This window comes from Chlorella variabilis, assembly GCF_000147415.1.
Source record: "Chlorella variabilis unplaced genomic scaffold CHLNCscaffold_7, whole genome shotgun sequence".
In the NCBI taxonomy this organism is placed as follows: domain Eukaryota; kingdom Viridiplantae; phylum Chlorophyta; class Trebouxiophyceae; order Chlorellales; family Chlorellaceae; genus Chlorella; species Chlorella variabilis.
Window position 1 is genome coordinate 26752 of NW_005435081.1, and position 26054 is coordinate 52805.

At 63.0% G+C, this 26054-nt stretch overlaps 4 protein-coding genes across 4 annotated transcripts; 1 reads left to right on the top strand and 3 right to left on the bottom strand.

Moving 5' to 3' along the window:
• Window positions 1–4823: 4823 nt before the first annotated feature.
• CHLNCDRAFT_21968 (hypothetical protein) lies at window positions 4824–6969 on the bottom strand (the record flags this gene model as incomplete). Its single annotated transcript, XM_005848738.1, has 10 exons — window positions 4824–5006; window positions 5124–5183; window positions 5293–5355; window positions 5464–5614; window positions 5752–5829; window positions 5920–5997; window positions 6140–6246; window positions 6317–6397; window positions 6530–6655; window positions 6796–6969. The coding sequence occupies 10 exons, from the start codon at window positions 6967–6969 to the stop codon at window positions 4824–4826; spliced, it is 1101 nt and encodes a 366-aa protein (XP_005848800.1).
• Window positions 6970–7391: 422 nt separating this feature from the next.
• Window positions 7392–8454, bottom strand: CHLNCDRAFT_11543 (hypothetical protein; the record flags this gene model as incomplete). Its single annotated transcript, XM_005848739.1, has 4 exons — window positions 7392–7480; window positions 7597–7711; window positions 7908–8096; window positions 8293–8454. Coding segments are annotated over 4 exons (555 nt in total), but the record flags the coding sequence as incomplete, so codon positions are not given.
• A 10329-nt stretch (window positions 8455–18783) lies between these two features.
• CHLNCDRAFT_21940 (hypothetical protein) lies at window positions 18784–19657 on the top strand (the record flags this gene model as incomplete). The annotated part of the gene is made up of 2 exons (XM_005848527.1): window positions 18784–18948; window positions 19532–19657. Coding segments are annotated over 2 exons (291 nt in total), but the record flags the coding sequence as incomplete, so codon positions are not given.
• Window positions 19658–21536: 1879 nt separating this feature from the next.
• CHLNCDRAFT_144070 (hypothetical protein) lies at window positions 21537–24471 on the bottom strand (the record flags this gene model as incomplete). Its single annotated transcript, XM_005848740.1, has 7 exons — window positions 21537–21655; window positions 21788–22057; window positions 22179–23449; window positions 23728–23801; window positions 23997–24041; window positions 24172–24285; window positions 24394–24471. 7 exons carry the CDS (start codon window positions 24469–24471, stop codon window positions 21537–21539), a joined length of 1971 nt encoding a protein of 656 aa, XP_005848802.1.
• Window positions 24472–26054: the final 1583 nt, after the last annotated feature.

Below are 26054 nucleotides of genomic sequence, written 5' to 3' on the forward strand. Positions count from 1 at the left end.
GGCCTTCTGGCAGGAAACTACGGCCGCAGCTCGACAGCACGGGGGCGTCGCAGCGTGCCGCCGCCGCGCTGCCCCCCGGGCACGGCGGCGGCGGCGGCAGCAAGCTTGGGCCCAAACGCCGTGCCGCCGAGTCCCGTGGCTGCGACCGTAGACCGTGGGCCGGAAACTGCGGCCGCAGCTCGGCGGCACGTGGTTCTGTTCAAATCGCCAAGCGTGCAGCAGCGCCGAACCACGCTTCCCGGCCTCGGCGCATGCCTTCAGGGGCCCCCTATCGCTGGGCACACCCCTCCAACACCGAACATGCGCCCGGGGGGGAGGGCGGCCCGGGCTGCCCAGGCCAAAGTGGGCCGCCCTCGAGCAAGAGGCGGCCGGTCTGTGTGCTGAATGAATGAATTAATGAATGCAGCTTAACATGAATGCCTGCTTGTGTGGGCTTACAGTCTGGTTTCAGCAAGAACAAGCTTGCAGCACAGACTTTGTTGTTCGAGCAAGGAGGGATGAAGCAGTAGAACAACAGGCAGGACAGGCCAACTGACAGGTCACCGAGCGTTTAGTGTGTGAGCGGGCAGGCAGTACTGCATGTCGTGGAGCAGGTGTGGTGCGGTAAGAGCAAAGGGGGTGGACATGAGAGTGGGGGTTCAGGGCGGGACTGCAGGCAGCGCAACGGTGGCGGTCAGCCAGCGCTGGTGACAGGCGGCAGCAAAGGCGGCGAGGCGGCACGGTTTCTGGCGGAGGAAGCGGTGGGGAGGATGGGGCTCAGCAAACAGGTCAGGGAAGTTGAGGCGCAGCGGGGCGTAAAGGGGGCAGGTGAGCAGCATGTGGGGGGCATCTTCAATGCCGTCGTGGCAGTGGGGGCAGACTCGCTGCTCTCGGGGGCGCCGCGTCCAGCGGCCGGTCTCTTCCGCGCCCCAATGCGACCCGGTGCGCAGCTGCGCCAGCGCCTCGCGGTCCTGCCGACGCCGTACTGCATCCAGGTAGGTCTCGCGCTGCCCAAACATGGCGGGCGCCAGGTTGAGGGCGCCCACCACGTTGTGCACATAGTGCTCCAGCCGAAAAGCGATTCATCATGCCCAGGATGGCGGGCAGCACTTTGAGAAAGATACGCAGCACCAAGCTCGGCAGGATGGCAGTCACGACGGCATTGAGCACTGGCACGCTGGCGAACCAGGTGGTGACGCTGTTCAGTGCCAGCAGCGACTACGGCAGAGTGATTAGGCGCATCAGCTGTCAATCCCACAGCCACTTGAAGACGAGAGTAAACTGAGTGCTGCACCGCACCTGCACTGCCGAGACAGGAATCATGTAGAACAGCGCCAGTGCCACGAATGCGCCCCACATCAGCAAACTGCGGGCGCTGCGCTCCCACATGCGCCAGCTGCAGGCAGGGAGCACATACGGCATCATGCTGCTGACATCTGGAGGCACATGGGACTGAGAGAGCTCCACCAGCAGGGCAGGCTCCCTGATCCTGGGCTACACGCACCCCAAGTTGGCCCACACCACCTCCCCTGGTGCAGGTGCTGGATGACAGCGCCAGGCAGCCATGTTGTGGTGCAGCAGAGAGGTGGCGGCAACAACCTATATTGCAGCAGGGGGCGGCAACTAAGACTGCTAGCAAAGCCACCCAGTCGCCAGATTTGCAAGACTGCTGACAGATGCTGGGTGGCCCACCTGCGCCTTGCGAGTGCGGAAGGTGACAAAGCAGGAAGGCACCGCCTTGTGCATCGCCGCCTCCTGTTCCTCGGCAATCAACTGCCGCAGGTGGACCAGCCGGTCCCTGTAGAACTGAAGGGCGTCCACACGTGCTGGCTTGGCGCACTCCCAAAATCGCACTCCCACAACCGTGATCTGCAGCAGATCGGGGCGGCCAGCAGGATGGTCAGGCCCGAAGGCATGCAGCCCCAAGCTGGAGCTCAACTGGACTCAATCTGGCAGCCACCCACCTTTTGCGGCTTTATTTCACGATTGCGCCGCTTGAGCCACAGGTAGTGGTCCATCAGATCTGTGGCCTGGCGCATCAGGGATTCGTGTTCAGCCAGCAGGGGGTCCAGCTGGCTGGTGTCCCGCACGAGAAAGGCCTGCAATGGCAAATGGTACAGGAGGGGAGCGTACATAGGTGGGTATCACAGACGCAGGTAAGTTGCCAAGCTGCATGTGCCTAAGGCACATCAGCAGCATGCACGGCTCGCAGACAATGCTCGCCGGCCTTGTCGGCTCGAGCATGCTGCAGGCCACGTGGTGTCGCCGGCAGCCCAGCCTCACATGCTCAAAGTCATTGCCAAATGTGCGCATCATCTGGTTGTCCACCACGTTCTGGATGGTGCTTCCTCCCTCCAACTGGCGCAGTACCTGCAGGCTCGGAAATGAAGCACGATACCTGCTTCTTGATGATTGTCGCTCACAGCCCCCCAGCAGCAAATTCCAGAGGCTTCACAGCGGTGGTGACACCCACCTGCTGCCAGGAGTCCTCTCGTGTCCTCGCCCCCACCTTCAGCTTCTGCGGAATGTCAGGCCTGCCTGCTCCGATGGTGAAGTCGCCGCTTGCAGGCTCTGCTCTCATGCTGGCACCTGTCACGCCCTTTGCAGCCGTGCCCAGCATCCGGCCGGTGCCCATCTTGAGCCCGCTGCCCACAGTCTTCACGCCGGTAACCGCAGCTCCAGCCAGCCACATCTTGATTCCTGCATGCACAGCAGGTCACGTGGGTGTAACCCATATGTTTACGGCAGCAATCAGGGAGCATGCTAGTTCACAAGGCAGTCGTGGGCAAGGGTGGCAGCTGCCCACGTTGTGGCAGGAAGCGGAGCAGAGTGTTGCCAGTCCAATGCAGCACGGTGCCACAGGCAATGCCTGGGATGTCAGTCACGAGCACGGTATACGACTCAGCGCCAGGTGGGCTGTTGAGCAGGTAGTAGATTCGCAGCCTGCACAGGTGCACAGGCGCAAGGTGGTGGGAGCACGCAGTTCATGTTGAAAGGCATAGCAGGAAGCGTGGGTGGCTGCCTGACATGAGGTCAGACGAAGCCCCAGCGCCTGCTGTTGCCAGGTGTTCCAATGAGCATCTGGCGCTCCATCCCACCCGACGGCCTCCTGGTTGAAGCGGTGGAGCAGGCGCAGCGCAAACAGGGTGACGGCCCAAACTACCACTGCGTGCGCGTAAAGCCGGGCGCTGCCCGCCTCGATGTTGGCCATGGTGGTCTTGTCCAGATCGCTGAAGCGGTACTCGACAGACTGGTAATGCGCATCGTATCGCCAACCATATCTGCGCAGCACCAATTGAACAAACCTCATGTCGCTGGTTAATGTTCCTTCCGTATTAACCATGTCCCAATCTTGTGAGCAGCTTCCCTTGCTAGCAAGACAAGCAGGCTGCTCTCCAGCCACACCTGGAGAAGTTGGGTCCCAGCACCTCTTCAGGCGACGGCAGCAACAACACGTCTGGCTTGTACTCCCACCACTCGAGACCAGCAGGGGCCGGGGGGATGTCGGCTTCGTAGAAGTCAGGGGGCTGCATCAGTTGGCAGGACGAATGGGGGCGGTTGCTTGCCTGTGCATGTTCACATGCTCAAACGAGGCAGCATTTGCCTAAACAAGAAGGGCAGCAGACACTCACTGCCCAGCAGCAGCTATTACCACGAGGAGGAGGCCCATCCTGCTGCGCACCTCTGTCACTTTTGGCTGCGTGTCCTGCACGGACAGCACCTCCCCATCCTCTTGCGCTGCCGGGGGGCCTGGCGGCGGAAGCCAGTACGTGAACTGCGAGGCAGGCGCTGGGGCCTCCTGTGCCGCCATAAGGCGGTTGACCTGCGGTTGCAGGCCACAGGAGGCACGCGCCAAGCCGACTTTTGGTGATGCACATCAAACATACAACGACAAAACTAGCGCCACTGATGGGCAACTGCATGTGCTGCTGCTCTGTCGCTCATCGATCAGCCCACCTGACCGCCAGTGCAGTTGATGGGCAAGATTATGGACATCACTAGCAGGGAGACACCCAGGAACAGCTGCATGCCAAAGCGGACGATTTTCCTGCGCAACCCACGGGAGGGCCAAAAGCGTGTTCATACTGCGCGAGCACTGCCTCCAGCACCAGGGATGCCACAAGAGGGGCATCACCATTCACTCACAGATACATGAGGGCATCCACTCCCGCAAAGAAGATGACCGACTCGTCTGGCGCCTCGATTGTTGTTGTGATCCATGCCAGCGGGTTGCGGGCCCGGATGTGCTTGGGCTTGGGCTGCAGGATGGTGCCAAGTGGTGTGGCGTGGCGCTGGTCAGCAGAATTTTTACCTTTGTGGGGAAGCGGGGTGAGAAGAGCTGGTTAGCTGCCCACCCCTGCTTTGAAGGCCTTAGGCGAGTAGAAGCGCTTGGCCCAGGGGGCGCGCCGCCACCAAGAGAAGGCCAGCAGGATGCCGACGCATGTACCAACATAGATGGCCAAGGCGATCAGAAAGGACTTGCCGGTAGTGGCCTGCAGAGCGGCGGGTGACGGGCAGGCGGCCGAGCGGGCGGCGCAGAGCGCTCTGCACACGAAGCCCAGAGCCTCTTGGCAGCCACCTTCCTCTAGTGCATTGTTGCCTGAGCAGGCCAAACTGGCGCTGGCAGCCCCCCTGGCCGCCCCACCATTTTTGTTGCTCCCAGCCTCCGCTTCAGGCCTTCCTGGGTCGGCTGTGGAATGCTCTGCTGCAACAAAACGTCCTCTGCCAGTGGCCAGCTCGAAGCCATGCAGGTTGGAAAGGACAGAGCGCCAGCTGTCCCCATCCTTATTTTCCTCTTTCTTTAGCTTTACAACTTTCTCAGGAGCTTTTGAACTTTGCAAAAGTTACGGGATGACTTTCTCCTCGCGCAGGCGCTGGAAGAGCGAGGCAAACATGGCGTCGCTGTCGATGCACATGGCGTGGAAGCCGGTGCGCCTCAGCTTGTTCACAGTAGAGAACCAGGAGGCAGGATAGGTGAACACGAAGTCGACAAACTGCCAGGTCGCCAGCTGGTTGTACGGCGTGTCCTGAGGCCAGCGGCAGCAGCAGGGCAGCACAGTTGATGGTCGACTTTGCTGCTGCACCTCTGCCATCTCCTGGGCCGGCGCTTCTGTTGCCGCTGACTCAGCTAAGCGCACACACACCTGCAGCCCGTGCTTCTTGACCAGCGCGGCCCACACCTCGCCCTTGTCCGCCATCACCTGCTCACCAAGTGTGACAGATGTGTGGGTCGCCGCAGCTTAGCACCCGCTGCGCCACAGCAGATGCACCCGTTGCACCTGCTGCCCCTCGCTGGCTCGCACTTGCCTGCACCAGAGGGGTGTGGACTGGGGGCGCAGTGCCCATCTCGAAGAACTCTGCAAACCGCGGCCACATCTGCAGCGGGCGAACGGTTCCGTTTAGTAGGTTGCAGGGGGTGCAGCAGGCGGGTGGAGCATGGCAGCGCCACCACCCCCGGCTGTTGCTGCTGACGCCTTTGCTCACATCCTTCCAGCGAAAGCAGTCCCCGTTGCAGATGTTGAAAGCCTGGTTGGCACAGGCAGGGGTGGTGGCGCAGTGCAGCATGCCCTCCGCCAGCAGATCCGCATCGGTCACATCAACGAGCGAGTCCCAGGCATCCACGGTGCCCGGAAACCTGCAGGTCCAGGCAGACAGCAGCAGACGCAATGTGACCGTCATTGTGATGTGACATGTGACATGGCCTGCCATGACGTGGCCTGCCACTGCGAGCTGCTGCAGTAGCCTTCTCAGCGCCGGACAGGCGTGACCCACCTCAACGGCAGGCCCATCTCCTTGCAGATGCTGGCGTACATGGCCAGCGAGGTGGAGAGGTTCATGAAGGAGCCGGTGCTGCAGCAAGGGCACAGCCAAATTCAAGCTTTTGGCAGTGCATGCAGCTGCCAACTGTTGCCCCAACCAGGGCAGCCCGGGCTGGCTGACCTGAACCCGCACACCGGGTTGGGGCGCAGCGCAGACCAGGTCCAGGGTGCGCCTTGCTCCACCCGCTGCTCCAGGTACCTCTGCAGCTCGTGTGCCAGGTGCAGGTCAAGGGTAGCGTCAGCGTCGAAACTGCTGGGGCGCGTGATCAGCAGCCCAGGACCAAGTCGTCGCACCACAACCCTCGCTGCCCATCCCGCTGCGCCCAATTCCCGCCCCACACAATGCCTGTAGGTCAAAGTAAAACATGGGAGGCATGATGGGAGGATCATCCTCCCGATGCGGCGTCTTGAGTGGCGTGCTCAAGTGCTGGCCGTACCACTTGCCGCCCTGCATGGGGACAGGTCTTGCTTGGTCCATTGAAGTTTCAGCAAGGGTATACCCACTGAGCCCGGCCCACCTCCATGCAGAAGACGTGCTGCAGGTGTGCGCCAGCCGCCTCTGCGGCCTCCACCACATTCTTCAGCATGGATAGATTGACCTGTGGAGTTAGGGTGGCAGACAGCATAGCTTGCAGTAGTGGCAGTGTGCGACGGGCGAGCAGGCACAGCATGCGGGGCAATGCACCTTTGTGGGGGCAGCTGGGAGCTGCTAGGACATCTTCCCAGCCCACCTCGCACTCTTCCTTTGGCGCCTTCTTCATGAGGTATGCGCAGTGGAAAACGTGCGTCACGCTCTCTGCACCCGCCTGCCGCAGCGCCGCCTCCACGGCCCCCTTGTCCAGCAGGTCGGCCTTCACCTGCCGCGCACGTGCATAGGCAGCAAACAGAGAATCCACAGGACGAGAAAGAAACCAGCAGAGGCGACGGAGCGGGTGGCAGCCAACCAGGAGTCGCCCAGCACCTGCCTACCAGCGGGACTGGTGCCTCGGAGGCGCACCTGCTGCACCTGGTCTGTCGCGCCCTCGCCGCCCAGCTGCAGGTCGCGCCGTGCCAGCGTGATCACACGCCACTCCTCGTTGCGTTTCAGGCAAGCATGGACGCAATGCCTGCCGGTGATGCCCGACGCGCCAGTCACCAGTGCCACTCTCGCGCCGCCTGCCTTGGACGACATAGCGCTGGTCGAGCCCAACCACAAAAACGGCAGGGAGTGGCCTGATCGCCTGCTGTTCCTAGTGCAGTCACGGAAAGCGATCCAAGGTTCAATATAACTGTGCAGGAAAGTGCGGTACCCTTGGATCGTACTGCGCTGTTAGCAGCCGAAGGCAACAAGCACATCTAGTCAAGCAGCACCAATCAGTCAATGACCTTAGGCTGCACCTTGCGCCGCTTGCCGGCAGCCGATTTGTTGCTCGGCCCGGCGTCATCTGCCGCTGCCCCTGCTGCTGCCGCATCCGCTGCTTTGCCACCCTGCTTGCTGCTGCGCTGCTTCTGCTTGGCCCCTGCCGGCGCCATCGCCTTGAGTTTGCTCGGCGGCACCTTGAGGTCTGCCAGCGGGCAGTCGATGCCGCCACGGCTCTTTGCCGCCGTCGTGCCGCGCTGCTTGGCGCTGCCCGCCTTGGCACAGGCGGGGCACTGCTTGCCATGTCGCACCAGCAGCACATGGAGGTCATATTTAAGCTCGTCTGCAGGGAGGAAAGAGGGGGCAGACAGCCGCACGTTGTAGGGCAAGGTAGGACGGGAGGAAGGAGAACGTTAGTCAGCACGCCACTCCCCTCCTCTCGCTCTCCTCCCCATTCACCAGGCACCAGCTCGTTCATGTGGTCGTAGGCTTGGTCACGGGTGGCGTTCACGGGCACCCAACCCAGCGCTTTGCTGATCTCCCACACGTGGGTATCTACGGCAAACTCTGGCAGCTGCATGCAGGGCATGGAAATCGAGGCATTTATGCCGACACCGGTGCGGCCAGGCGAGAGGAGAGAATGAGGCCGGCGGTTGCCGGGACCGCGGCAACGGTTCGCGGTGACCTTCTTAGCCGTGGCAGAGGCCACACGGCCCTTGCCTTCCCCCCCCCCCCCCCCCAAACCAGCCTGCCGCTCACCACTTACGCACCTCGAGGGCGAACAGCAGGACGCACGCCGCCGTCTTCTTGCCCACGCCCTTGAACCGCGACAGCTCTGCCTTGGCGGCTGCCGCCGGCAGCCCGCGCAGGTGCTCCAGGCTGCACTCACCACGCTCTGCTGCCAGAGTGGACAAGATAGCCTGGATGCGCCCCGCCTTGATGTCTGCCAGGCCGCCCACCTGCTCGCGGAACGGCATGGCGCTTGATGGCGGACAGAGGGCAGGCGCACCCAGCGGCAGGCAGGCTGGGAGAAGAGGCACCAAGAGCAGCGGCTGGACAGCAATGTGGGCAACCCATGCGCAGGCAGGCGAGGCCACACCGCACTTGCAAGAGCCAACTGACGCGGCCCTCGCCCATCCTGTGGCAATTCCTCACCCGAATGGCGTCGGCCACAGCGGCCAGCGGAGCCGTGCGCACCCCCTCCCAGGTCGGGAACCGCTCCTTGAGCGTGTCAAAGGCGCGGCCCGATGTGGCATCGGTTGTGTTCTGGCTCAGCAGCGTGCGCACGACGCTGTCCAGCACGCTGCGCCGCTCCTCGCAGCCCACTTGCGGGCCCTGGTGCCGCACCGCCGAGGGCCAGCCGTGCATCGCCGCCAGTCGCTCTGCCACCAGCTGCAGCGGGCCAGAAAGCGGGGGGAGGGGAGGACTGGCCGAGGTGATCGCGAGGGCCAGCGTGGGGCAGCGAGGTCGCCGCCGCGCCACTAGCAGCGGGTGGCGGCGGGGGCGCCTGCCAGGCGGTCAGCCAGTGGCAGCCAGTGGATCGCGCTCGCCTTGCATGCTGCCGCGCTTGGAGCTGAGAGTGAGGGGTAGGGCCCCAGGTATGTCCGAGCAACATGGCCATTCATTGATTCGTGTGGTTCCTCCTTGATCGCGGTCTGCCGGTGGTTCCGGCTGCTTGCCAGACGAAAGACGTTTGGTACGCTTGTTCCTTCTGCTGCATGAGTCCACCCGCCGCCACGTCAGCCGGCGGACAGTTTTGGGCGCCGCAAGAAGTTTGCTCGTGTTGAGTGGATGACAATGAGTGTTGATTGAGGTAAATTGAATCCAGTAAAGACCAGCCTCCCCGGCAGAGCTTTTCTGGGCCGCACACCATCGCCTGCTGCCGTTGGCGCTGATATGGCAGCTAAACTGCTGCCGACCGCACGCTGCGTTTGGCGGCAGCCACCGACACAGGGAAGAGCTGAGACCCATGACATGCAAGTTGTTTCAAAGTGACAGTTTCATCCAATCCAGTGAAGCCTGGCTGCACGGCATGTCCACTCAAGCCAGAACGGTGGATGGCGGGCGTCGCCGTCGGTGCGCCCGTTCTGGCCGCCCACCCCGCTCCTGGGCACCCTGCCCGCTTCATCCCGGCGCCTCCTGCGTCAGATAACATATCGGGTTTAACACAACGCACGCTGTGGTCACCAAACCCGCCCCCGTGCTCAGATGGAATGCCTACCATTCAATCCTGCAGTAGCTGCACTTGCAGCTGCTGCAATGTAGTGCAGCAGTACCGCCGCTCTCTGGCATCCCTCGCGTTGCTGGGCGTACTGCTGGGCGTTCTCAGCTGCCTTCCGGCTGCAGACTGCCTTGGGAGAGGCCGAAACCCAGCACCTGGGCCCCCCTCAGCCGCATGACAGCCATGGCCTTGCCGGGCCTCATGAGAGGCCCCTCCGCGCGGCTGATCATCATGCTGGGCTGCCTGTTGAAGCTCAGTAGTGCCGGTGAGCGATGCAGACGACAGCATGCAGCTTTGCTGGCGACTGTGCAGGGGGCAGCTACCACCGCAGATAGGGAGCCGCCATCAGCTGCAGCCCTTGACCCTCAATGCCCAGCATCCTCACCTTCGTTCCCTTCCCCCTTCTGTTGGCTGCAGCTGGGGACCAGCTGTGAGGCACTGTTGTGGCAACATCTGTAGTGGCAAGCTTTGCTGATGCCTGCCCCCATCCCCGCAGTCAACCGCCTGCCAAACGCATCCCCTCTCCTGCAGCCTTGTGCGCCAGGGGGAGACGGTGGCGGTGCAGTCCAGTACACTCCAGGGAAGCAGCCCCTTAATTCCCCTCGTCGGTGCTGACGCTATCTTTGCTATCGACGGCACCCCCGGTCAGTTTACTGCCATGCTCCCTGGCGGCTAGCACCTAATACGGTCCGCTCATGCCAGTAGGGGCTGATTGCAATGGGGCTCTGCTGCCCCCCCAGGCTGGTCCGACGGCTACTGTTCCAGCACCGATGGCTCTGAGCTGCGGCCCTGGCTGTACCTGGACCTTGGTGCCAGTGACACAATCCACTCCATCACGATTGTCACTCGCGAGGACGTGGGTGAGCTAGATGCAGCATTGAGCAGCGCTCTGTCACCCCAATTTGGGACGATATCCCCAACGCCCAGACCATCCTCTAGAGATCTCCTCTGCTGTGCAGGCGGACTGCACGATGTGCAAATCCGTGTGGGCAACACGCTGCCAACAGAGGGCCTCTCTGGCGATGCAGTCCTCTCCACCAACACATTGTGTGACACCTACATCGGGCCTGCTGCTGCCGACCCCAACAACCTTGCAGTGGTCAACTGTTCCGTGCCGCTGATTGGCCGTTACGTCTCGTTTCAGGTGGGGCAGTTGTTGGGAAGCTGGGAAAGCGTCAGCGGCAGTCGGCATCCCATTTCATTTGCAGCTTGCGCTGCTGCAGCATTGTTGCCTAGCTCGCCCATGTTTCCCTGGTGCGCAGGTTGCCAGCGACGCTCTGCCAGGAGACAACCTGTTACAGATCTGCGAGGTGCAGGTGTATGGAGACAGGACAGGTGGGCGCCTTGGTCTTCGTATGCCCTGTGCTGCTTGTGTTGCCATCACGGGGTGCGTTGCACGCCATGAATTGTTCGCTCTTGGGTTGGCACCTGCCGCCACATTGCAGCTCGCCCGACTGGGTCTACTCGCAACATCGCCGCGGGCGAGCCAGCCCAGCAGAGCAGCACCAGCAATGTCACTGGGCCAGGCTACTCCTCAGTTGGCGCTGTGGATGGCCAGACGGACGGCAACTGCACCGAGAGCCCCTGCGCCATCACTAGCGGACTGGAAACACACCCATACTGGTGCGCCTTTTCCCTGCCTGCCTGCCTGCTGCCCCTGCACCCCCCGCTGCCTGCCTGCAGGTCTCGCGGGGAACCTGCGCTGGATCTTGATGCTGATCCGGTCAAGCCGCTGCCAGGACCATTCACACAGGATGACGCTTCCCCAAGGCCTCCTCATGCCTTTCCGTCAGCAGCCCACCATTGTGCTCGATACCCTGCCTGCCTGACACGCGCCCGCTGTGCCGCGAGCGCAGGTGGGTGGACCTGGGCGTCGACTCCATTGTCGAGAAGCTGGTTATTTACAACAGGCTCGATTGCTGTGCCTTCAAGCTGCAGTACCTGGTGAGGGGCTGTGCCCGCTTGCAGGTCGCCGGCGGCCATCCGTGGCATGCTCGGTGTTGGCCCGAGGCATGTGTCCTCCCGCCTTCTTGCACGCAGGTGGTAAGGCTGGGCGACAGCCAGCCCGCGCCCGCTGCGCCTGGCGCCGTGCTCACCACAAACAGGGTGTGTGGCATGTTCCCAGGCTTCGTGAGCGGCATCCCCGACGTGCAGGCAAGTGGGGATGGACTGCAGGAGTGTGGGGGTCCAGGGCAGGGGTAAAGACCGCTGCCAGTTTCCTTCTGTGCTGCTGGCAGGCTGCTGCTGCCCTGGTGCTCATGTGTTCCCCGGCTGATGTGCCCACCAACCTCCCTAATTGCGTGCTGCGCTGGAGGGGTGGCGGTCATGTGCAGGATGTCGTGCCCATCACGTGCATCGGGACTGGGCGGTACCTGTCGATCCAGAGGCTGACGTTCCCGTTTGAAGGCGAGGGCGACCGGGTATTGGCGCTCCCTGAAGTCCAGGTGCTTGTTGTGGCTTGGGATCGGTTGCTCCTGCGCAAAGAGCATTGTCCAGACACAACTGTTGAGTGAGGCGATGTAGCATGCCCACTGCAGGTCTTTGGGGACACCACCACCCGCCCAACGAGCCCGCCGCCCCCCTTGCCTTCTTCGCCATCTCCCCCCCGGCCACCAAAACCTCCTCCTCGGTAGGGAGCTGCACACCTTTGCAGTACCAATGTCAGCAGCCCTGTTGTTCGGCAGCGCTACTCGCGGTCAGCTCTACCTCGACGTGCTGCAAGTGTGCTGCTGGAGCCATGCCTGCCCAGCCCGACGCCTGTGGGAGCAGCACACCCTCCTGGCTATCCGGCCTGTACTGAATCCCTGCCATCAAAGACTGCCGCGACATCGAATCCCTCCCATCTCATACCCATTTTGTTCCACAGGCCACGACCCCCAAGTCCCAACCCACCGCCGTCTCCCCGGCCACCTCCTGCCATCCCGCTCGTCAGGTAGGGGGCTTTTTTACGGGCTTCGAGATCAATTGCCCTCCAAGATGTTCCTCCCATATCCACATGGCCAGACATACATCCTCTGCGCCATGCTGTTGTGCCTTTGCCGTCATGCTGCAGTTTGGTCCGCCAGGGCGAGACATTGGCAGTCCAGTCGTCCACCTACATGGGCGACACAGGCTCCGACCTGCCTTACCTGGTTTCCGGCGCAGATGCAATGCTGGCAATCGATGGCATTGCAGGTCTGCCTGCCTGAATGCCATGCTGACCTGGTCGCCTGGCCGCCAGGTGCTGCCTTCTCTCCCGCCCTTGCTGCCTTCCATCTGGCTCGCCTGACGCCTGCTGCGCTGCAGGCCCCTGGTCCACCCGCACGTGCAGTGCCACAGGCGGCTCCGAGCTGCGGCCCTGGCTGTATCTGGACTTTGGGCAGGGCAACCAGGACACGGTGTATTACCTGGAGCTCAGCACACGGACGGATTTTGGTGAGGGGTGGTGGAAGCTGCTCCAGCGTCGCATATGCATTACCATGCAACATTGGATGGACAGCGCTGCGTTCCCCACCTGCCTGCAGGCGGCTTGCACGATGTCACCATCCGCGTTGGCAACACGCTGCCCAGCAGCAGCCCCACCGCCAACCCAGTGTGTGGCTCCTTTGCGGGGCCTTCCACCCCAGGCCAGGTTGCCACCGTGTGGTGCACCGCGCCGCTCCAAGGACGCTTCGTCTCCCTTCAGGTGGGAGCAAGACGGGAGGTGCCTTGGCTGGTATTCCTCCAAGCTGCTCTGAGCCAGCCTCGCCACTGACTCGCTCCAGGACCCCCTCCCGCCACCCACGTGCAGGTCACTGCTGGGGCCAATGCCGCCCTCAACAGACTGCAACTGTGCGAGGTGTGGTGCTGTGGCTTGCACTATTGCACTACATGCATGAGTCCCACCGTTCTGTGACAGCCGGACACAGCTCTTGTGCTCAGCCCCCCCCACACACACACACTCCCGCCGCCCCCGCAGCTGGATGTCTTTGGCGTACGGGGAGGTGGGCAGCAACAGAACTGCAATCCTGCCCGCTCAAGGCTGTGTTAGAGACAGTGCCCCGGTTCGTGTGTTGAGCTGCTGACGTTGCTATCATTCCCCATCTGCTGGACCTGCCTTCCATTTGCAGCCCGCACACCCCTTAGAGGCAATCTCATCTCCGTGGGCCGCCCTGCAACGCAAAGCAGCACGCTGGGAGGCAACTACGTTGCCAGCGGTGCCGTGGACAACAACACCCTCACCGATTGTTTGGGCGGTGGTTGCTGACTAACTACAGCGAACCACTTCAATCCCTGGTGGTGGGTGCCCTCAGTGGTCTGTGCAGCTGCGCTGCTGGGGACCATCCTCGCTGCAAGGCTGCCTTGCAGCACATCACAGCACCCCCCGTCCCCTTCTTTCTGTGCCCTTGTAGGCTGGTCGACCTTGGCCCGGGAGTGAATGTATCTTTCATCAGGATCTTCAATCGTGTCGCCCAGCACCAGCGCCTCTCCAACCTGGAGTTCCGCCTAGGCAACACCAAGCCTGCGCCTGGTATTGGCACCCTCATTGATGTCAACCGGCTGTGTGCAGTGCTGCCAGGCACAGTGCCGCAGAACGGCCAAGTACAGGTATTGCACAGGCGGGCGCAGCGCTCCTGCCAGCGTCATGCGGCATGCTCGCGTGCTGCTCAACTGCTTCCCCCAGGCTTGACCTCTGCTGCTGGCGTTCAACCGGCACTTGTGCAGAGCACGGTGAACATCGCCTGCCGAGGCATAAAGGTAAAGGTAAAGGTAAAGGTGGGGAAGAGCCTCCACAGGCTTAACTTCCCGGTTTTAACGTCTAGCTTTAGACCATTATTTGATCTGCCCGACGCGCCAAGTGCAGTACCCCCCACTAGTAGTGAATGGGTCCCGGGGAGGCCTGTGCCGAAGCCTTGGCGATTCTAATAGGCGTTCTCGAAGGAATTGGCTTGGATTGGCGCTGAGCCGGTCAGCTATGCCGCGTTTGTCCTCACAAAGTTTCGACATGGGAGGAATCGAACCTGTGCCCTCTCGGAGGGTTTAGACACTAGCTCCAGCGCCTTCAAAGAAGGCCTTTCTTAGCCGCGGCCCGAGGGTGTAAGGGGCGCTGGCTGTCCATCCAAAGGCTGTCGCGCGCCGCTGACACAGACGCTCGCTACCTGCAGATCGCAGAGGTTCAAGTGAGGATTGTGCTTGAGGAGCTGCAGCATTTCACAGCAAAAGCAGCTGCATCTCACATGTCGGCTGCTTCTGATATCCCACCGCACACAGCCTGATGGCTTGCTTCTTCCCCTGTGCAGGTGTTTGGCAACCTTCCAGAGCTGGATTGCCCCGACCGCGGCCAGCTGTCTTGCATCTCCAATGGCTTCGCGCTGCCCAACCCGCTCACCGCTTTGAATGCCAACTCCACCCGCCTGATGTTTACCGACTCCCAAGGCCAGCGACGCAACCTGCTGCAGCTCCTGAGCATCAACAGCGTGATCTCATGGTGGGTGCTGCCGCTGCCAAGGGCTGGGACCAGCTGTCTCCCTCTGCACCAGCCAGCAGCCCTTGCACTGCTGGCCCCTGCACCTCCTCCTCCTGGCCCCTGCAGGATCACCAACAAAGTGCCCTGGGACATTACCAAGTGTGTATGGCCCATCTTCCGCGGCCAGCAGGTGTGCGCAGCCTGCTACGCAAAGCCAATGCACCTGCAGGGGGAAGCCTGTGCTGAGGCAGGCCTGCGTGCGCCCATGTATGTCTGACTGGTTTTTGTGGCAATGGTTTGCTTGAAGGTGTATGGGTATGGCACCAACCCTCCAACTTGGCAATCTATAAGCGGCATTTCCGGGATGTTTGAAGCCTGCCAAAAGGCGCCGATGGACAAAACCCGTAGCTACTTCTTTGGTGTCTTGCCAAAGTGAGCTGGGCGGGCTCTTTGTCGGTAGTTTGTTGAAGGAGTCCAACGCGCCTGTTCTCTGCTCCTTGCGGCTGCCGCTCTGCCTCAAGGTCCACCACTGTCGGCCCCCGCTGCTGCCACCGCCGCTCCGTTGCTGCAGCTTGGCATCCCTCATACCAGAGGGTGCCGACCTGGTGGGCCTGAAAGAGACGCTGAGCACAGTGATGCCAGAGTTCAGCGTGTGCCTGGCCCTCAACCCCTGCCTCCCCCAAGATTTCGACCTGCTGATGAGTGGTGCTGCGCCGCCTGCCGCGTGCTGTGCCTACCAGCTGAGCGCACCTGCTCACATCAACATGTCCTCCAACTAACTTTGCTGCCTTTGCCCTTTGTGTGCTGCACGTCGGCTTCATTGGAGTTTCTGTCGACGTCCCGGTGAGGCGGGCTAGCATCCCCGCGGGCATGCTGTGGCACGCTTTGGCATCTATGTCCCACGCCCCCCATATGCGATGGCTATCCGCAGGTGACCCCGTTTGTATTTTCGTTCGGCCTGGATGCGTTTGGGTTCTCCAAGGCCGGCCGGCTGACACCGCCAAGCCAGGCAAATGAGGACACGGCGCGCACCCTCTGGACGCCGTACTTTGGAACCGGCAGCCCACGTCCAGGCAAGCTAGCTGCAGTGCCTGGCCTGGGCTTGGCTGCAAGCTTGTGACCATTTGAGGCCAACAGTTGTTGCCACCCTCTTCAGCATCCAACTGCGTGTTGGGGACCCCTCTTGCTGCAGGCACCGTGGCCCCTATCGACTCCCAGGGCAACCTGTACCTGGCAGGCACCGTGGGCTTCAGTTTTGGGATCCAAAAGATCAAGCTGGGCATGAATGGCGCGGCCTGGGTACTCATAAAGTACACCAGCCCCGCCGAGGTGGTGCTGTCTGTGGAGACGGGGCCGTCGCTCACCTTGTGGAACAAGCTCAGCCTGGACCTCAAGTAAGATGAGGCATCGAGCTGAGCTGCTGCCTGCTCGCCGCCGCTGCGGCTGGGGACAGGCCGCTTGCTATGCCCTCCTGGACCCCCCTGCCTCTTGCTGCTGACAACCTGGCCACACTTTGTCCCACCCATTGCAGGGGGCTCAACCAGGTCAACGCTGACATTCGTTTCAAGGGCAGTGGGGCGGACAACATAGAGTTCTGGTTAGCGCTTACCAAGAGGATCGACCTGAAGACATTGGTGGCAGGCATGCCGGCCATCGGCAGCAAGCTGGCCGACATGTGAGTGAGCACTACCGGCTGCCCAGTGGGGTGTGCCGCAGCTGTTGCTTGCCCGGATCGCCACATGCACCAGATGCCAGCTACAGAAGAAAGCATGCCGACATCGCTGCTGGCTTGCAGGATGCCGGCATACGTCTATATGCTGCTTCGTTTGGACGTCTATGCCAACACTGGAATTGGGGCAGCCGTGCGCATCACCTTTGAGACAGGGGTCACCCTGCAGGGGCGGGTGCGTGTTGGTTGGCACACGTGTGCAGCTTGCTGGGCGCATGTGCGTTCTGCCATTGACGAACCTTGTGCACACTTGGGTGCACGTTCCGCTGCTGTGCAGGCGGCGGATGTGGCCAAGGCTGCGTTGGGCACGGCCACCCTGCCACTTGGCTTCAGCATGATCGCGCAGGTAACGCCCAGTGGCACTTGGAGCGGAGCGCATGCTGGGCTGGCCTCGCATTGCGCAGCCCGTGCTGGAGCGTGCCCACGCTCCAGCACCCCGCTGCTGCATCTGAATGGTGCGTGCATGAGTCCTGCTCCAGGCCAACTTCAACGCTGGCAATTTCCGCATCATGTTTGTGGTTAAACTTGGCCCCGAAACATACTTTCTCAGCATTCCATTCTGCGCTACCGACGATGATTGTTCGCCTGCCCAAGCTTGCCAGTTGTTCATGTGAGGGGTGCTGGGCGTGCTGTGAGCATGCCGCGCATAGGCTGCCGCTTGCAGTCAAGCTTGCACCTATGTGCGCATCCTTCTTGGTGCTGCTTGGCATGCGGCCCGAACTTGACAAGTTGAAAGAGCTTGTCTGGTCAAATGCCTGCAGCTGCGGAGACAAGCTGCCACGCGGAGGCCCATGCACCCGCGACAGCCAGTGTCAGTCCAATAACTGCGCCACCAGCAGAGGGTTGCTCTTCTGTGTCGAGTGAGTGAGGATCGTTTGGGGAGGGTGTGCGTGAGCAGAAGGGAGGTTAATACTTCTTCCCTTGGCGCTCGCCCCCACGTCTGTCTGTAGGTGCACGAATGACAGTCAATGCAGAGCCAAGAACCCTGACACTGTCTGCGACACAACAACGTTCTGGGACCCCAAAACGCTCTACACCTGCAAGTCCTTCGGTTAGTGAGCCATCCTGCCCACCTGCAAGGCCTTTAGCCCATCCGTCGCTGCGCCAGCAGTGCCGCCAATGAGAAATGCTGCCACTCCTATGCAGGCACCTGCCGCAAGCGCGTAGATGGCTTTGGCGTCACCCAGTGCAAAGCTGGGTATGAGTCCATCCTTGGCGGTGAGTTGGCCCTGCCTTGCCACCAGGCATTCCACCTGCTTCAGCTGCGGGTAGCCACTGATGGCAGCCGGCACAGCATTGCATGCTGCAGCATCGAGGTGCCTGCTCTCACTTGACGGGTTGGGGACCCCCCATGTTGCTCGCAGGCACCACCTGCCGTCAGACGTGCTGGGGCGCCTTCTCCAAGTCTTGCGATGCCTACTGCACCTTGCCCACCCGCAGCTGCACAAACATCGGTGCGTTGCTGCTGCTGGCACGCTCACGGGCCAGTGCTGGCGACCTCAACATGCCTTGAATGGGGCCAGCGTATTGTTGATTGTGTCATTGACTCATCCTGCCGCCCTGCTTCCTCCCAAGTTTGCAGACAGCGGCATCACCAAGACATGCCCGCTGCAGGACTTTGTAAATGCAGACCAGCTGTGCTTGCGCAAGATTGTCTCCAGCGCTATTCCCGCCAACAAGTCCAGCGTCCAAGTTGGCAGCAGCGGCCTCGTGAATGGCGCAGCCAACTACTGCCCTGGTGGGTGGGCGGGCCCGTTCGGTGCTAGTTTGGGAGGAGGGACGGCGCTGCTGTTGCTGAAAGCAGGCGACAAATGGCCGCGCACTACCTCATGGGCCCCTTCTTCCTCCTCCCTCCTTGCCGCAGAGGGCGCCACAGGGATCAGCTCCGGCCTCACCGCCACCGGCCAGCTGCGGGTGCAGTGCGTGTTGCCCTGCCCTTCAAGCTTCTACCCAAGAGAGTGCGGCGGCTACTGCGCCATCGATTCCAGCGTCATATGCCCGCCCGACCCGGGAAGGATCCTGGGCAATGTGGCGCAATGTGAAGATTTCGAGAAAGTGAAGGTGCTGGGCTGAGAGCCATTGGGAGCGCTGCTGGCTGGAATCGCTCCCTCCGCAGGGGCAGTAAGGGCCAGACGCCATGCAGCTTGCGCCGTCCTTCTACAGCTCTTGCTCTTGGCAAACCTTAGTCGTTCACCACTCATTCCTCTCTCTTTGCAGCGGGTGGTGGAGCTCCCCTCTGAAACCAGCTGGGGGACCTGGGGCGGGTGGCAGATCTGCCCTGGAGCCAGGAGCGCCACGGGCTTCCAGCTCAAGTTGGAGGATCAACAGGGTGCCGGGGTCGTCAAAGATGACACCTCGGCCAACGGCATTCGCATGCAGTGCCCCAGCGGCCACATCATCTCGGTGAGTGATCAGCACGGTCGGCCGCTCAGGTCTGTTGCTGACATGCGGCCTTGACGCCTCATGCCCATGCCATGTCGTGCAGCCATCTAACAATGGGCCCTGGGGCAGGTGAGAGATGCCTTGCTGCAGCTGTTTGCCCAATCCACCTGCGACAAACTGGCTGGACAGGGCCAATAGACACCCAGCAAACTGCCTCGATCGAGTTCAACCCCCACCAGCTGCCGGCCCTTCTGCTGCAGCTGGAGGAACTGGGCATTCTGTGGCACTGGCCACGTGTTCTATGGCGCAAGGTTGCGTTCGGAGAAGGGCCAGGGCACGAAAGATGACACAGGTAAGGCGCATGCCGAGTGGCTGCTGGAAATGCAGAGGAGTGCGCCTCCCTGTTTGCAATCTACCCAGCTCATCCTTGCCATGCTTGCAGCTGTCAATGCGCTGAGGATGCAATGCACCAACGGCGTTGAAAAAATTTCGCATCCGGGCTGGTGGGGTAAGTCCCACCCCACCCCGCCCTGTCATTCTTGCCTGCTAAATTGTAGCCGCGGGTTCCAGCTTCTGTGCCCAGCAGCAAAGCAACTTATGATTTCAATCTGTGCCCGTCGACGCAGGCGACATCAAGTCGTGGGGCTGGTGCTTTGGCTCCACAACCATCTGTGGCTTTCAGCAGCAGGTGGAAAAGCCCCGAGGCTTGGCTGATGACACCGCATTGAACGGTGTCAGGATCCTTTGCTGTGACCGTGCATAATGCAATACAGAACATCTGCTAATCCGTGCCACCTCAGCATTATACTGAATACACAACACGCTCGTAACTATCATGCTCTCATACCTATCACCCTCTTGTGCCCCTCTTCCAAGCTTTGCATCGCTCGCCTACATGCCGCCACACTTCCATGCGGCGCTCGCTGATCAGCTCCACGACGGCACTTCCACTTTTGAACAATGCCCTGTTAGCTCCTGATTCCCCCAACTATCTACTGTATGAGGCATCCAACATAATGTACATGTAGGAGCCTTATGCTAGGTGCATTTAACGATCTAGCTCTACCTGGTCACAGATTACAGGAGGAAAGCATTTCAACTGGCATGAACGAGGGTCACTCCTGCATGCTCTGCAGCATCGCTGCCTGCGCCTGGACAAGAGCTGCCACCACCGCTTGCGCCTCGAGCACCGGCTCGAAGCCCCACAGTGCATCACCATCACCGTCGCCGCCGCTGCAACTGTCCAGCAGCCTCAGCACCTGCTCCACCCGCTGCTCTGAGTCTGCCGCCTCCAGCTCTGCTGCCGCAGCCTGCTTCACAGTGCTGGCTGCATCGGTGGCTGCATCGACGGCCTTGCCGGTAGCTGCCACCATGGCCTCTTGGCCAGTTGCCGCTGCTGCCAGCTTCTGCAGTCGGCTGCAAACCGCTGCGATGCCACGGCAGTCGGCCATCACAGCTGCTGCCGCAGAGGTGGCGTAGCCCGGCAGGACTGGAAGGTCCCGGACCGCCGCCAGCTCAGCACTAGCGCGTCTGGCGGCCGCACTGCACGCCTGCGCCAGCTGCTGCACCGACGCCACATCTGCTGGCGCCGCGCCGCCTAGCGCCTGCAGCACTGCCAACACCGCTCCACAGCTCGCCGCTTGCAGCGAGGCACCTGCTAGCTGCTGCTGCTGTTGGTGGGCTGCCGCCACCGGCTGCTGCAGCAACGGCTGCAGCTGCTCCAGCAACGCTGCCGCATCCTCAGCGTTGCCCAAGCTGGCTGAAGTGACCAGCGCCAAGGCCACCATCACGCGAAGCTCTGCCAGGCAGCGCCGCCGCCATGCCGCTCCCGAGGGCGAGGCCGCCTGTGCAGCGAGCGGGCGGGACCACCAGCAACGGGCGTAGCCCGGGGGAGGCTGGCCTTGCGCTGCCGCCTGCCACCAGTCACCTACCGCGCTGCCGGCAGCAGAGCCAGGAGGGTACCAGCTAGGGCGGGTGCTGAGATCCTCGTTGAAACGCACCAATGCGCCACCTACGGCCCCGCCTCTGCCCTCGCCTGCTGCCACCTCCCGTTCGGCTGCCGCTGCAAGCAGCTGCGCCGCGTGCAGCAGTCCTGTGCGCTGGCTGGCAGTGCCGCCGGCGCCCGCGCCGGCCTTGCTGCCTGTGCTGCTGCTGCTGGTGTGCTCGGCCAGCAGGGTACGGGCCACGGCAGCCAGGGCGCGGGTGTGCGAGTGCTGCAGCCGCTCCTTGAAGTCAACAAACTCGGCCACCTGCGGAAAGCAGCGGATACGGTTGGTGTTACTGGTGGCTTGTTGTACGTTGGTCAAGGTCCAGCCAGCCGGCCTGCACACATGCCCCCCGCCGCCCCCCCGCCCACCCCGCCCGGCGCCTTGCCTTGGAGTAGGTGCCATGCTCCAATGCTGTCCCAAGCGCGTCTCCGGCATCTCCCTGTTGCGAACTGTGCAGCAGGGTGCAGCCGTCCACCCAGCTGCAGTCGGCACACGGGGCGGTGGCGGCGGCAGTTATCGAGAGGGTAGTCGCACGTTGACCAGCAGGGCAGGCATGCGGCGGCTCAGGCACCCAGGCCCTCATCCACCCCTCCAGCAGTCGATGACGTGCGCACTTCTCCTGCCCCTGCGCCTGCCACGGCTGCGAACCCCGCCTCACCAGCGCAGGTAGGCGGCGGCGGTGGCGCCGCCCGGCAGCAGTGGCAGCATCCAGTGGCCTGTCATCGAGTCGTGCAGGATGCTCTTGATGTCCAGGGCAGCAAACTGGGCGGCGGCTGCACAGCGGGGCAGGGAGGAAGGGCTCATGAGGCGGCGGGGGCAACGAAGGAGGGGGTGAGACACCTGCCCAAGTCGCACCCAGCCTGGCGGCCACCGCCTTGTTGCGGCTGCCCCAGCTACGCACTCACCCAGCTTGGGTGCACCCAGCAGGCTGTACAGCGCCGTGGCTGCCAGGCGCAGCGGTGCCGACACCTTGCGCCGCTGCTGCGCCGCCTCCAGCACCAGCACTGCCTGCACCATGCGGGCGAGGGCGCGCTCCGGCGGCGGAGCCGCCCCTGGCCCCGCCGCCTGCGCCGGCGCCGCCGCCGCCGTCTCCAGCACGGCGGCCGCCATCAACGATTCCACCGCGCCCGCCACCAGCTCCTCTCCATACCCTCGCTCCTTCTCGTCCAGCCCCGCTGCAGCAGTAGCCCGCGGGGCAGATGGCAGTTCTCAGGCAGGTGGCGGTGGAGCAGGGCAGACAAAGTACGGTGTTCACGCAGCCGAACTGCGACGCAGCAGGCGCCACTGGTCGCATACCTGACAGGTGCATGTGGCGGCGGTACAGGTCCAGAAGACAGCGTGCATGCGCCACAGCCTCGTCAGGCGCCGCAAAGCGAGGCAGACCCAGCTCCTGCTCAATCTGGTGGGCGTTGACCAGCCGCTGCAGCCGCCGCACCTCCCCAGACACGCCGCCACCGCCGCCGCCATTGGCTGCTGCAGAACTGTTCCCGGTGCTGCCGCCCACGCCGGCACTGCTGTTGGCTGCGTCCTGTGCGTTTAGCTCTGCGGCCTGGCGGTGCACTGCCGTCGCCAGCTGCTCGGCCGCTGTGCCAGACAGGGTGGCCAGGTAGGCTCGCAGGTCGCTGACGCAGCTAAAGTTGGCTGCCAGCATGGGAAAAGCCTCGCCCACCGCTGCTGCCAGCTCCTGCTGCTGCTCCTCCGAAGCTGGCACCGTGTCTGTGTGACCATCGGCGGCCCCCGCCAGGCGCTGCCGGCGAAGCAGCAGCTCGCAGCGCCAGAGGTGCGGCGCTCTCAGCACGCCGTTGTCCAGCTGCGCCCGCCAGCTGTCGCTGGGCGCCACCTCAGCGCTGAGCTGACGCATGCTTTCCTTTGCCGCCGCCAGCGCCGCCGCCGCGTCGTCGCCGATGCCACCCCCCGCTGGCTGCTGCTGCTGCTGCTGCTGCTGCATCCGCCGGTCCCAGATGTCAGCCAGTCCGCCAACCACGCCGACAGGAAAGCGGCTGCCGCTGGGCCCGCCGCTGCTGCCGGGCAGCAAGCAATCCAAGTAGAGCTGCCAGGACAGCCAATCGTCGGGGGCCGCCTGCACGGCCTGCCGGTAGCAGGCGGCCGCGGCGGGCAGGTCCCCTGCGCGAACCAGGGCCGCGGCCCGAAGCTGCAGCCGGTCTGCGGGCAGCGGCACGGCGCCGCCCAGCGGGCCCTCAACCACCTCCAGCGCCTGCTGCGCCTTGCCCTGCCCCTGAAGTATGTCCAGGTAGAGCAGAAGGGCCTCATAGCTCAGGCCCACCGCCACCTGCGGTTGCGCCTGCTGCGGCTGCGCGGGTGCGTGCTGAACGGCGGCGGCCGCCTGCCGCGCCGCCATCGTCTCCGCCAGCTGCAGCAGCTTGTCGGGGGCCAGCCCGCCGCCTGCCGCCAGCGGATTGCCGTGCTGGTCTTGGTGCAGGAGCGCGGCGCGGGCCTGGAGGGCCAGCGAGCACACTATCCACCAGCCGCACTTGTTGTCGGGGCTGCTGGCCACCAGCTTGGACAGCTTCATCGCCACCTGCTGCTGCTTCACAAAGTTGAACTCCCTGCGGCGCACAGCAGCGTGGGCCGCAGTGAGGGACACCATTCGCCCCACCCCCCATTACGCCGCGCCAACTGACAGCCGCGCTGCGCAGGAAGCGACCGCGCTGGTCGCTGTGGGGGCAGCCCTATATCCCCATCACGGCCCCTACACACGATACCCAACCCTGCCAGGCCCCACGCACACCACACAAAGATTTACAAATGGCAAATGCCGCCGGTGCAGGCTCCTGCCCACGGGGCCCCTGCTTGCAGGCTCCGCCTGGCAGCCGCACCGCCGCACCTCACATACGACTTAAACAGCCCCGCCAGGATGTCAGTGTCGCGCGGGTGCTTCTCAGCAGCAGCAGCGTACGCCTGCAAGCGGCGGAGCAGCGTGTCTGCGCGACGGTTAGGCCCAGCCAGCCACCGGCGCGTGCCGCAAGCCTCTCCTCCATCCCGTGCTGGACACGCTGCCGTGCGGCACTGATGCATGGCGCCATGCTGCTTGCTCGCCTGAGAGATGGCTTCCAGCTGCCCTGCCGCCTTGTAGGTGTAAGACATCGTCATGACCACTCGCTCCGCTTCGGGGCCCTCAGCCACAATGTCGCGCATCAGCTGCAGCGGCAGCAGATGAGGGGCAGCCCCAAAGCACGGTGGAAGCTCAATCTCACTGCTGTCTAGTGTCGGGGTAATGGTGCATCGCGCTTCTGTCGAGGCCGACGGCCGCCCCAGTCTACAATCACACCTGCAGCGCCTCCTGGTGCTTGCCAGTGTGGTACAGGGCGTAACCCTTGAGCGCCCGCGCCAGCTGGTCATTCTTGTACTTCTTGAGGACCACATCAGCCAGTTTGACAGCTTGCTGCAACAGCAGCAGACGCCCAATCAGCGAGTGCGGCGCGCAGGCAAGCAGGTGGCTGCAGCGGCGACGGAGGCGGCGACGGCGGCGGCGGCGCCATCACTCCATCACCTTGTAGCTGCGGGCGTCCAGAGCGTCATACAGCGGGCGCAGCTTGCGCTCATACGCTTCCTCGCCGTGGAGAGCCATTCCCGGGTGATGGCGGTCTTGCTGCCGATGGCAGCACTGCAGGCGATATGCCGGATGTCAGGATCACCCTCAATCAATGAACAGGGCGAATGCTCAGCAGCTTTGAGGGCAGGCCTCTAATGCGATGCCCCACCCGCAACAAGCTGCCTGCGCCCCACAACACCACAACAAGAAGAAGAGCCAAAAAGCAGGCTAGTTCTAATCGTATGCAATCGGCGACGGCCTTGGTGCACAGCAGGCCCCAGCATCCCGCCGCGTCGCCCCGTCACCGCCATTGACAACGAGTGCCTTTGCCTCTCGCACTCTTACACTGTCGCCTCCCGAAGTCCGGCTGTCTGAAAAAATATTCATTGCTGATGTAAAAACTCAATGCAGGCAGTAGTGTGGGGAGAAAATGCCAGCGCGCGAGCGGGGCGAGTAGAGCAGGCCGGCAGACGGCGACAGCAGCAGGCCACGGGCGCCGTGCTGACCGCCGCTGCTGCCGGGGATGTGCAGGGCGGTCCCTGGATCGCTACCAGCGCCACCAAACAGCATATCAAACTCCCGAGCCTCTGCAGAGGAGGGCTGCTTGAGCAGCCAATCCAGCTCGTCATGAACCATGGGGGCCAGGCCACCGCCATCGCTGTCGCCCGTTCCCCTCCTGCCGCCCGCGGTGGCCTCGCTCTGATTGGAGGTCAGGCGGCGCAAGCCGCCGCCGTTGTGTCCTGCTGCCAATTCCGCGCCGCTAAACGATGCATCAGCGATGATGCTGGTGCCGTAGCCTCCCGCTGCTGCAGGTTTGGGCATGCCCTGCTCCTGCTGCCGCTCCTTTTGGCCAAGCTGCTGCAGCGTTGGGGAGCTGTTGCTGCGGTGCACTTTGGCTAAGCCACTGCCGGCCATGCTAGCGCTGGACCTGCCCTCATGCCTGTGCTTGAGGTGCTGGTGCTGCTGCTGCCACTCCGACCGGCGCTTGTAAGGGGATGCCGACCGTGGGCTGCCCGCATCTGGCAGCTCCATTGAGCGGGAGCGCAGCAGGCGCGGTGCTGGACCACCTGCCCCCGGTAGCACAGGGCTGCCCGGCTGCCGGCGGTCGCCGCAGCCGGCACCATAGGCAGCTGCTGCGGCGGCGGCAGCTATGGCTGCTGCCGCAGCAGCAGCGCTGCCCAGCGGCAGCGAGTGGGCAGGGGTGCGACTCTTCAGGAGGACATCCAGGTTTTGAGAAATGAAATTCATGTCGTCCTCAGTGAAGTGAGCAGTGGGTGCTGCCAGAGCTGCAGCAGAGTCGCTGCTGGCCTTGGTGGCATTGGGCTGCAAGCCAGGGGCAGAGTATATAGGAGCGTTTGTGGGCAGGGGCACGGCAGAAGGCAAAGCGCATGAACTGCACAGGCAACCTGAGCAAGCGCACATGCTCTGGCGAGGCATGGGGCAGGTAGGCCTCCCGGTAAGGATGTGCCCCATGATGGGCATGATGGCCCCCCACCTGGAGGGTCATTGGGGACATCATCCTCAATCATGCATCATTCTCCCTCCCGTTTGTTCTGTTGGCATCCCAGCAACCGTAATACGCTTTTCCAACGAACTCAACCCCCATGAGCACACATGAG